The 12,767-nt window shown below is 37.7% G+C and overlaps 1 protein-coding gene across 1 annotated transcript in view; it reads left to right on the top strand.

The window, feature by feature from the left end:
* Window positions 1-12,357, top strand: part of LOC126281353 (uncharacterized) — a 258,227-nt gene extending 245,870 nt beyond the window's left edge. The window contains exon 3 of the mRNA XM_049980261.1: window positions 11,129-12,357. Coding sequence (XP_049836218.1) covers window positions 11,129-11,392 — 264 coding nt within the window. The 3' untranslated portion in view covers window positions 11,393-12,357. The remainder of the gene's footprint in view (window positions 1-11,128) is intronic.
* The last annotated feature ends 410 nt before the right edge of the window (window positions 12,358-12,767 follow it).

The raw sequence follows: 12,767 nt of genomic DNA, 5'->3' as shown, positions 1-12,767 counted from the left end.
TTCCATACATGGCTACATTCCATACAAATACTTTCAGAAACGACTTACTGACACTTAAGTCTATACTCAATGTTAACAAATTTCTCTTCTTCAGTAACTCTTTCCTTGCCATTGCCAGTCTACATTTTATATCCTCTCTACTTCGACCATCATCAGTCATTTTGCTCCCCAAATAGCAAAACTCTTTTACTACTTTAAGTGTCTCATTTCCTAATCTAATTCCTGCAGCATTACCTGACTTAATTCGACTACATTCCATTATCCTCGTTTTGCTTTTGTTGATGTTCATCTTATACCCTTCTTTCAAGACACTGTCCATTCCGTGCAACTGCTCTTTTAAGTCCTTTGCTGTCTCTGACAGAATTACAATGTCATCAGCGAACCTCAAAGTTTTTATTTCTTCTCCATACATTTTAATACCTACTCCAAACTTTTCTTTTGTTTCCTTTACTGCTTGCTCAATATACAGATTGAATAGCAATGGGGAGAGGCTACAACCCTGTCTCACTCCCTTCCCAACCACTGCTTTTCTTTCATGCCCCTCGACTCTTATAACTGCCATCTGGTTTCTGTAAAAATTGTAAATAGCCTTTTGCTCCCTGTATTTTACCACTGCCACCTTTAGAATTTGAAAGAGAGTATTCCAGTCAACATTATCGAAAGCTTCCTCTAAGTCTACAAATGCTAGAAATGTAGGTTTGCCTTTCCTTAATCTTTCTTCTAAGATACGTCATAGGGTCAGTATTGCCTCACATGTTCCAACATTTCTACAGAATACAAACTGATCTTCCCCGAGGTCAGCTTCTACCAGTTTTTCCATTCGTCTGTAAAGAATTTGTGTTAGTATTTTGCAACTGTGACTTATTAAACTGATAGTTCTGTAATTTTCACATCTGTCAACACCTGCTTTCTTTGGGATTGGAATTATTATATTCTTCTTGAAGTCTGAGAGAATTTAGTCTGTCTCATACATCTTACTCACCAGCAGCAACTGTCATGACTTGTGTTGAAGTGAACTAATTACATTTTTTATTATTGTAGGGATCTCAGCAGTCAGGAGAGTCAATAAAGTTATGGTACACATGCACATACTGTATATTCTTGTGTGATTATGTAAGTTAATATATCACTCACAAATATTTATAACATTAAGAATAAAATGTACATTATGTTAACCATTCACTGATAAATCACATTCTAATTGTAAAAGTACAACAATAAATAAGTCACTATCACTTCATTCTCATGAACTCAAAAATTTATCAACTTCATAAGGAATCAGTTCTTGGTTCTTCTTTTGAACTGTTGATCTGGTAATTCCCCGATATACTGATTTATGGCATTGAAGAATTTAGCTGATTTGTTTACAAATCATTTTTATAGTTGCACTGAAATGATACCAAATCATATTTGGTCCACCTGTTATTGCATGTCACACTACTAATACGTATGATAGTTCTCTTTAATGTGGATAACACACTGCAATATAAATAATGATGGCAAAGTTATAATCTTTAGTTTTTGGCAGCCATGTTTACAAAGAGCTCTGGGTGCCATGCTGAATATCATCCACATTGTTGTGCACAACTTTGCATACAATGGTAAGGAGAGGTGAGCAACAGAGTGGTGCAGCAACTGTCATCACAGGAAAGCTAGGCAGGAGCAGTTAACATAGTAAACAGAAGATTTATTTAACTGGTATTTCTCTGAGCATTCAAAGATTCATTACAAATAATGCAGCAAGAAAAAGAGTCCAGCTATCACAAGATCAACTAGGATGAACTTCTGTGTACTAAAGCATCAGTGATGGTTGTGTGCATGGGTAGCAAAGTGGCTCTGAGCACTAGTGGGCTGTGTGACTGCTGCCAGCCATCCTTTATCATGACACTGAGCACTAGTAGGTTGTGTGACTGCTGCCAGCCATTATTTATCATGACGCCAGAGGGTGCTCATAGTCCAGAGCTGATGGGGCTGTAGCTCAGCAGGCACACACCATTGAGTTCACTGGATCCCACATGACTGCAATCAGCATTTGACAGAAACTTTCAATTCCACTGCCAACTTTAATACCCATCGGAAGATATCGATATGTGATACCACATGCATTACCTTCCTTTACCATTTAAATACATTTATTGCATTCTTTTCTTGACCTCAAAGAACAATACCATATGATATTTGACTGTTTATTAAGCTGTAGTAGATGAATTTCAGCAATGGAATACTAACACAAAGGAGTAGTTTTCTTAGGGCAAATAAATCTTCACTAATATCACATTATACATTATGCTACTCTAACCTTTTCCCAATCTGCACACACAAATAGATCAAGCAATGTCCAAAAGTGACTAGTCCAGTATTCAATGAAAAATGGAGACAAATTGTTAAGAAGAGCAAAAAACGGTCACTGTTTGAAGTACTGAACACTATTGACTGCTCCACAATTTTCACTTTACTATGAGAGACCAATGGGAGAATCGCTAAATCAGATGGTTGGTGGTCAGTTACTGGTATAGTGCAAAATAAAAGTCTTCAATATTTGCAGAAGCATGTTTTCATAGCAAGTCACAGCCAAAAATATTGCCCCCACAGAACTAGTGTCAGGAGACATGACTGAGACTTGCATTCCAAGAAGAAGGAGTTGTATAACTGCTCTTTTCCGTGTGAGAGCTGGATATGGTTTTGTCTGCATTTCATGGCTTGGTACCTGGTCACAAAAAAGTGATTTTACATGTTGCACACTTTGTAGAGGGTGCAACAACAACTCTCTATTTTTTCTTAAATTAAATTTTTCTAGAGAATTTTAAGTCTCTAATTTATCTATGATAATGTTGGAAACTGAAGACGTGAATTAAAATTTGTGCTATGACTGGGACTCAAACCTGGGTATTCTTGCTTACAAAGCAGATATGCTGACCACTACACCAGCAGAGCATTATGGTCAACATAACAGCACGAACTACCCAAGTCAAATAACCTCTCCAACACAAACTCCAATTCACATCTCCCCTTATACTGTCACTTTTTAATTTAAGATCCATATGATCAAGTATAGTAGAGCACGTCCCCATTCCTTCCAATGCTGGTGTGCTATTCCAGTGTCAGAGAGCCCTGGTAATAATGACAATATAAGGGGAGATGTGAATTGGAGTTTGTGTTGGGGAGGGTATTTGACTTGGGTAGTTCGCGCAGTTATGTTGACCGTAATGCTGATTTGGTGTAATGGTCTCTCCAGTAAGCATGAAGACCTGGGTTCAAGTCCCAGCCACAGCACAAATCTTAATTCACTTCTTCAGTTTCTAATGTTATCTCTGTTCTTTATCTAATCTACTCTCTTCATAAAATCAATACTGGGAGAAAATGATAGATGAGATAAGAACTAGGACAACAGAAAAAAAAGAGAGAGAGAGGAAGAAGGACAACAGAGATGAGAAAGCAAAACAAATAAAAATTAATTAAATAAAAATTGTGCTAGACAAGTAGATGGTTTACCCCCTTACTGCTTAACTGCTTTCTAGGAAAAATTGTGAGAATCCGAAATTAGGAGCTAAAAAACGATAAAATTGAATAAATAATTCTGGAAAGGAAAGCAAATAGAATTAAGGTAAACTGACTGGGTTTTTTTAGACAATTTTGCAATACTTGTAGAAAATCTGACAGAAGCAGTTATTCAAATAAATTCTCTAGAAAAAATAACAAATAGGATTGGTCTCTGAATTTTAACTGAAAAAACAAAAGACATGACATATACAGGGTGTCCAGAAATTCCCATTACAAACTTCTAGGACTTTTGCAAGTAACTGATTAGGCATGATTCATTAAATCTCTTGTTTTACAATTCCACTTGCTAATACCCAAAGAAATTGCTCATGTACTCGTTGATGGTTTCTCTTCAACTTGATGCAGTATGACCTCTTCAAATCGGGTGCATGGCATCTCGTTGGAGCACCACAGTCATGCCTGCTGATGGTGAATGTACCTCTTCTCAAAGCCATTGTATAATTGTGGTGAAAAGGCTATACAATGGAGTGGTACATTGTAAACAATAATCTCGATAAAGGTGATGAGCATGTCTTCCACTACCATGAGCTTTGCCTTTCAGAAGTGTCATGTCAGTGTATTCTACAAACACAAACTCAATCATGTTGCTCTAACACTCGCAGACGCATGAATAAGGCTCAAACCAGGTCAGATATGTAGACTCACCATGACTACCCTGCTGCAGACCTACTTAGCAAATATGTTTTCAAATGGCTGTAGCACAGAAATGGTATGTTTGTAACAGGAATTTCCAAACACTCTGTATAAAAACTACACCAAAACTCATTTAAACACAAATAGGTGAAATAGAGCAAGTGAGCAAATTTCAGTACCTTGGAGAAACTGTACAACAGAATGGACTAGAAAAATTCCAATAGATGTAAGAGATAACAAAACTGAAAGAGTATATGTTTCAACAAATATTGTTTACAACAGTAAATGCATTCCTAGAAGAGCAAAGCTAAAACATTATACCACTTTGGTATGCTCTGAATGTTTGCATAATTGTGAATGCCTAATGGGTCAGTAGAGGTACTTGAAAGATGAACTGTTGGAAAAATAATGGGTGCAATACAAACTACGGATGATTGGAAAAAATGAGAAGATCTATAAAAATATAGAGAGAATATCAGAAGTATTGGCTCAGCAAAGATTAATATTTTTTGGACACATGTACCAAATGAATGAGAATGAGCTAAGAAAACAAAAATTTCAAGAAGAAGAAATTGACTATAGCATGGATTACAATAATAATTAAAGACCTAGAAAAGAAACAAAATAAAAAACAATAGAAAGAAATCTTTTTGAGAGTAAAATACTAAATTTAGAAGAATTTAAAAGCAGAAGAAATAAGAAATCAAGAACAATATGAACAGAAAAAGGGAAAAGGCAATATAGGGAGAAAATGAGAAAGTACTGGGAAAACAAGAACCAATAACAAAGAAAGAAGAGGAATTAAAGTTGTTTCACAATCCTAGTTGAACATTTTGAAGATGAAAAATCATAATAAAAGAGAAAATGAGAAAAGAGAGGGGCATTTGCTTACAGAGATTAGTTCCTCTTAGACCTAATCTCCATTAAAGGATAACTTCTTCTTTCATGATACTTTTTATTATATTTTTGATTATTACATCTCATTTCAGCATCTTATTTATTACTTTTTCCTTTTCACCTTCTTTCTCTTCGCTCCCTATTTCCCATTTTTTAAATATTGTCCTAGTTCTTAACCAAACCTGCAGCTTTCACTCATATTCCTCCTGATCTATTTTTACTTCTCAGGCTGTCCTTATCATCTCTGTGCTGGATGCAGCACAGTGCTAACAGATACTATTCTCTGATGTCTTCCTCTTCATCTTTGTCCATATTTGTCCTCAATGCAATAGTGTTTCTCTCATTCTCATTCTGGGCTGTGAGTGATCTGTTCATTCTGTCTAACCTTCCCTAACCTATCACTCTTGTAGTTCAGAAAGCCAGGAGAGTATTATTTTCCTTTTATATGTATGTTAGCAGTACTACATATTTCACCTCCTACTGGCAAATACTGGCAAGCAATACTGTCTTATAATTTTTTAGTTTCCACTGTATCCATTTTAGTAGGTATCCTTAATTGTTAATTTTTGCCTGACATAGAGCATGGTATAGAATAAAGGTGCCTAATAAAGAGCTGATAATTTCAAAGTGTGGATCAGTATACAGTCACCATTGCAAGAGAGATATTTTTCAGGAGCAAGCATATGCCTCTTTGTACTTAATATCTGAATAATTTACTAAGTTCAGTTTATATGCATTATTTGGACATGTTTATGTGGGGAGGGGGCTGACCATTTCTTGCATTATAGATTTGATTCAGGTGTAAAAGAACAATTCTGCATTTATGGCTCTATCTATATGCATTAGTTCTCCAAAAGTGCAAATTTCTCTTAATTAAAATCCTCATTAAGAAAAGTGTAACCTACTATTAACAGCAGTGGTCTGTTTTCTGTCCTCAGATATATCACAGGAATACACCTTGTGAAGAGTGAAATTGCACTCGGAGGGGTGAGTAGTGGTGGTGATGCTCTGAAGGGCCCAGTGAAAACACTCCTTACAATAAAGAAGTTTTTTTTTCCAATCTCTATATGTGCTCCATCCTGGATTGATAATGCAAAACAAGTCTCAATCCATTAGCCCTGACCATTGCTGACTATGGATGACAAGTTCAATGCTGGTGAGAGGATGCTATTTAGGCACCCAGCATTGCTGACAGCAGGGCATCCTGCATTGCTGACAGCAGGCTCTTTGGCTCTCCAGCAACCTCTCTAGGTCGTGGGTACAATGTCAGTGGCATGCTACTTTCCTGTTGGTCAAGGTGACTAGAATGGCCCCTTTACTCTGCATACTACAGTGGTGCGGAGATTGCTGTGTACATGATTTGACTTGCTGCTTTCTAGAAGGAGTTCGATGGCAGTTGGTGCTGTCGCACTAAGCCCTGGAGGGGAACTTAGTGCTGGAGGTGCAGCACAGTCTCGAACCCATGGCTGCTCCTGGCAGTGCCCAGTCATCTTACTGTCCATTGTGAGCCAGCTGCTGGACTCCACAGATGAGAATGTTTCTGTGTCATAATTTAGAAATTATATCATTAGGAGGTGCATTAGTTTCACTAAAACCTTGCACCTAGTCATGATGCCTACAACAAGAGACTTACCCTGGTGTGATGACATCAACTCACCTGTTACAGTTACTACCACTGTGTCTCACAGTTTTCTCTTGAATGCTACCATCCTCATTTCACAATAACCTTATGTGCATGTTTATTTTGATCCACATGTCACCACATGGTGGTTACCAACTGCAGCTGCTAATGTAATACTTCATGGAGGCTTTCTCTCTACTTTGTATTACTTTTTCTAAGACTGAAAGACTGGTAGCAAAACTACTCTGCCACCCGCCTCCCCCCTCTCCTTCCATTGAGAAGACCTTGTTTCGCTTGAGTTCTCTATTGAAATTAACTTTACCACTAATCCATAAAACAACTTCATACTACTAGCTTGGTTATGCCTAAATACTTATAGTTACTACATTTCTCTGTAAAAGCTCCATAAATTGCTTTCCCATCTCTTGCTGCTACCACTTCGTCACACAAAATCTCCAAAGGGCTCCTTGCCCATCAACACAATATAACAAAACATATTTCACTGCTAGGCCTCTTCCATGCTTATGAAAAATAATAAAGGAAACATGCACCTTCTACTCTACATTCCACACTTACAAATTAAAAAAGTTACTCTTTCTTTTGTAATAGATTATCCTTAAATATCAGTTTCAATAAAACATGGTCTAGTACTGTTACACTCTTATGACTGGCATCTCATCTGTCTATGTGGTGGTTTCTTACTTCTTTGTTTTGGAACAAATTTTGGAACTTTGTACTTTCAACAACAGTTCTCCTTACACTTCCCAATGCAATATGCTCCCAATACTATTCTTACAAGAAAACTACATACAGCACTACTATTCACAACTCTTTGATGGGTAATCCCACTACTCTCTGTGGTCTCATTGCAAACTGAATTCTTCTCTCAGTGCTTGGTTTTCTGATGGCCTGCTCACCCAAAATTACTTCCTGGTGCCTAGTAGCACTACACCATGTGACTTACACCTTTGTGCATTTGTACATGGTTTAAGTTGTATGTCTTCTACAGTAAACACCCCTCATGACAGCTCTAAACTGGCAACAGCTTTCTGTCACAGAAAGTTAACATTGGCATGTAGTTCAGTCAGTATGGTTACTATCAGGCTCCTGTTGCACCCTTCCCCCACTTCATACTCACCTCATACATCAGACTTCGACTGTGCTCTGAACTGCACACTTTGCACTCAGCACTAGTGTTCATGATATATCTCGAACTTCTGGCAGGTACTTTTCAACAGATTCGGCCCTTTTAACTTGATCATCCACTCCATGAACTCGTCTCCTTTTCCTTTCCCTCTTTATGCCCTGCTTCTGAGGAAATATATGTGCCTGTACTGTTTCTGCCACAACATCTGCAACACAACTATCAACAACTTCTTGTGCATTTCCTGCAGATCTAAAACAAGAACATCATCTGAAGTTCCTCTCTGCACAATGCAAAAATCACTGGCCAATGCATTTCCCTGTGTTTGACTGAGGCTCCCTCGCATTAACACATCTCTTGTTTTCACTCTGTGGGGCAGATATTACTGCACTTAAATCTCCCAAGTCACCATCCCCACACTTAATCACTTTGGTACAGTCCACACTCGTTTCTGTTACTTCAGACTCCACAGTTCCACCGGATATCAATACTGGTACTTCTATACTACTTATCTTAATTTCAGCAATGTCATTACCTTGTACCTCACATAAATTCTTAGGAACATGCATTATGATACCATATGCAGTCAATTCAATCTTCCCCAGACCACCAGACTCAGTTATATTAACGGTAGTTGGCAGTGATGCAGGAAGAGGTAAAATATGCCCAAGCCTGCTCCTCTCTCTTTTAAGTGCCTCCTTCTCCCTCTTCTCTCTTCCTTTCCATCCTTCGTATAATCCACATATTCCGCATCTCCTGGCCATTTTGAGCAAACATTATTTGTGCTCTCTCCACAACTTCCCCCTATATTCTGGAGATTTGAAAAATCTGTTTCCTTCATCTAGGCATCAATGCTTCTAATCCGAAGACCACTCTAACTTCTCAACTAGCAACTTATCTACTTCTCCTCTTAGTATTATCTATACTTTGTCTGTGGTGGCCCCTTGTTGTATCAAAATCCCTGCTTGCTGTGGTACTGACCATGACATGTTTACCTCTTATCAATCACACAATCACAAGTGAGAAAAAAACACTTAAACATACCTCTATACTAACTTCTCACTACCTTACATACTTAAATACTCAGCCATATTCCTTACTCTGCATAAAACAAAATCAAATTATGAGAACACTTAATCATAATATTATCATGTTACTCCTTACTATAACTCAGCTAATCTAACCTGAGTGGCTGCTCATAATTACTACTACACATTGAAACAATGAGAACTTAGCTTTACCTCATGAAACACTACACATAATTTACAGCTTATACTACTAGAGAATGAGCCACACCTCTTGCTCATGACATCCATATTGCCCACAACACCCAGCTGAAAACTGACACTTATGCTTATGCCTCCTCAAAATACTGTCTGACTTCACCTGTCACCTACTGAACTTACAAGTGAAACTTAACCCCTTGCGATACCCACTGACTTACCAAGACCTTACAGTCAAACTAATACAAAACAAAAAGACTGCACTCACCCCAACAGGTATCAATGACACTGCACCCCTACAGTAGATGAATTATCTTCTTTATTCATAGATGGTGACTGTAAATGTTATTGCTCCCTCTGTTGTCACCAAATGCCAGGGTGATGGGCCTGAAGATCCTCTGCTGGCGCCATTCTGAAGTGACCAGTTGCACTCAGAGAGGTGGATGGTAACAGGCTGGAAACACTGCTGATAATAAAGAAGGCTTTATTCAATCTCTGTATGTGCTTTTTCATGACTCAACAAGGCAAAATATGCCTCACTGTGTTGACTGTTGCCAGTGCTGATGTACAGGAAGCAGCTTCTGCCAGGAGGAGAGGATGCTGCGTAGGCACCCTCCATTGCTGATGGTAGTCCACTGGGCAACCAGTGGGATCTGCAGGCCACAGTCATGATATCAGCAGCATGCTACTTCCCCATTGGTAATGGCACCTGGAATGGCTCTTCAGCTCTGCACACGCTCACTGTGGTGGCGTGGAGACTGCTGTGGGATTCGACCCACTGCTATCTGGCAGCAGATGGATGGTGGCTGTTACTGTGGCACTAAGTCCAGGGGAGGGAACCCAGTACTTAGCAGGTGCAGATGGCAGGTTGATGCTACTGCAGCTCCAAGTCGCTTGAGGAACTTAGTGCTGGTGACAACATGTGTAGCCCACTCTCGAACCCATGGCTGCTGCTGGTGATGCTCAGTTGTCCCATTGTATGGCATGACACTAGTGCTTCTGGTCTCCAGTGATGAGAATTCTTCTTCCTCAAAATTCAGACATATTTATATTGCTCACTAGTGCATTTGTTTCACTAAAACCTGGCATCCAGCCATGAAGAGACTTGCTCTGGTTTGCTGATATCAACCTGCCTGCTACAGCTATTACTGCTGCAGGGAGCAGTCGTCCACTGGCTAGCGTCAACTTGCAATCCCTTACATGCTTGTTTATACTGAAACACATGTTACCACACTATGGCTGCTAATGCAATACTTCATGGTGGCTTTCTCACTATTTCCTATTACATTTGCTAAAAGACTGGGTAGAAACATAACGCTTGAAACAGAAACACGAAGACAAACTGTTTTAACCCTTGAGTGGGTGTGCCAATTTTCATAACAGGAGTAGGCATGTGGCATGCTTTGTGCACTGTAAAGAATACCTGTCTTTTTGTTTTACTTTGTGCACTATAAACAACAGTTGTCTATATGTTACCAAGGTAAACATGTATGAGCAACTTCTCAATTCAAAATTAGTTTATGTAAACAACAATAAAATAAACTTATATTATATGAGCTGAATTACTATTTAATTAAAGAATAATAAAATAACTCTATTGCTCCATACAAGTGTTACCCCACAGTTATGACCCGATTGAAACATTAAATGGCACAGTTTCATCAGGTCCCAGCCAAATGCTTAATCAGTTAATAATTACCTTGTAGAAAACTGCCTCATTGTGAGATTTTGCTGTTAGCTTGAAATCTGTGGCATTTTCTTGCACGGATCATAAATTTTTTTCTCACCTAGCTCCCTGTTTATTTTATATTGCTGCTGCTCACTTGGAAATATGACAACACAACTTCTCACTGTATTAGCTGAAACAGTAATGAAGGAGTAGGTACAGACTCACACCAATGGAATGCTACAAGGTAACCCTATATCTGGTTGACCCACTTCATACACAGACGCTCCCACTTGAGGGTTAAATTACACAATTCTTTTAATATCATTTGTACTTGTGACAGATGAGGCCAAACTAACGTTTTGCTGTTTCATGTGTTTCAGGAGGTAGATGAAGAGAACATTGATGACACATCTACTGAGACAACTGCAGGTGCAGCTAGCAAATCCGAACTTGACATAAACACGAAATTCGAAGAATTCTGGAGAGCCGGAAGGGAAAAAGCCAAACAGAAGAAAAAAGCAAAAGAAGCAAATAAATCAAAAGTGATTTCCACTGACTCAAGTCCATCATCACCTGAAGACGATACAGGAAGTGAAATCAAAAATTTGACACAGACTTTGTCAAGTCAACGGCCATCTATCTGAGATGTTCAGATACGAGAAACCAAATTTTTCCTGAGTCTGTCTCATGAAGTTGAGAATATAAACTTATGAGTGATGACTGGTTGCTGCAAATCTTGCAGCACTTTTTTTATGGCGTGTGACAGACACTAATATTTTACAGTCAGAAGAAATATTTGTCAATGTGAAGAGTGCAGAGCAATTATTGTGGGCACTGTGATAGTTTTTTAGATGGCTCCTCTCGAATCGAACCGAATGACTAATACGAATATTTTGATTACTCGTTTTTCACTTATGTATTTCTGCACATATTTATTTCATTTTTATTTTTATCACAGTAAGTTTAATTTTTGACCATAAAAATGAAAACATCTCATTCGAAGAAGCTGTTGATATAACCGTGTGTTACTTAAATTTAACTGACAAATTTTATTTATATTATTTTGTATTTGATAATGTAAAATTTATGTGTGATATCAGAGGAATTATATTTTCATTGTTGACAGAACTGAATGGTACTGAATGAATCTGCAAAATCTTGGAATAAATTTAGATCACAAAAATTGGTAACTGATTTTGAATTTTTTAATGACTTTATTTTCTGTCAGTAATTGACTGGAGTTAAAGATATTTCTTATTAAACAATAAAGTATGAATTACCAATCAGTATTTAATGTGTTAATTTAGTACATGTTTGGCTCTCAAGGTGTAAAAAACAGTTCACACATACCGGTATGTCTTACTGGCTATTTGTACAAAGAAGTGCTACTATGTACAAACATCTTTCCATAATTTGTGTATATAGCTCATAACATGACTAATACCATGACTGTTCCACATTTTTTTTCTTTTAAGTTTTCCGCAAATATACATGTTGACTGATAGTTACTGTATAGCAGAATGTATCATATTTGTTAACAAAATAACATCACTTTTGTAGCATATGAATTTGTTGATACTTGTTTAAAATACAAAAAATTTGTATTATTTCTGGTGTATATGACAAGAGTATTGTTGTACTCCCTTGCATCACAATAATATCAGTATCAAGCAAGTTACAAATCTTAGCTGTGTTAACAACAGAGCAGAGCAAGAATGTGCATGTAGATCTAAAAGTTTATCTATTCATATGAATTAGTGAGATCTACAGCAGGGGTTATTTTATTGCATGTGTGTTATATGATCTTCTTCTCAGCCTCACAACAGTGTCAGTGTAGAGAATTCATTTACTGCCATAGATGCTGACATAAACTTCTGAGTTCACATTCTACATTGACAGTAGGAGCCCTTTCAAAACATTATAAAAATGTCAGGCAACATTAGATAATATTCCATCAAGATGTACAATAGCTGCAGCATGCCATATAAATGTGTTATCTTCTTCGATGAATGTACACTG

Source organism: Schistocerca gregaria, chromosome 7 (assembly GCF_023897955.1).
Source record: "Schistocerca gregaria isolate iqSchGreg1 chromosome 7, iqSchGreg1.2, whole genome shotgun sequence".
NCBI lineage: Eukaryota > Metazoa > Arthropoda > Insecta > Orthoptera > Acrididae > Schistocerca > Schistocerca gregaria.
The sequence above is the reverse complement of the archived record's forward strand: the minus strand, read 5'-3'. Positions and strand labels throughout refer to the sequence as shown.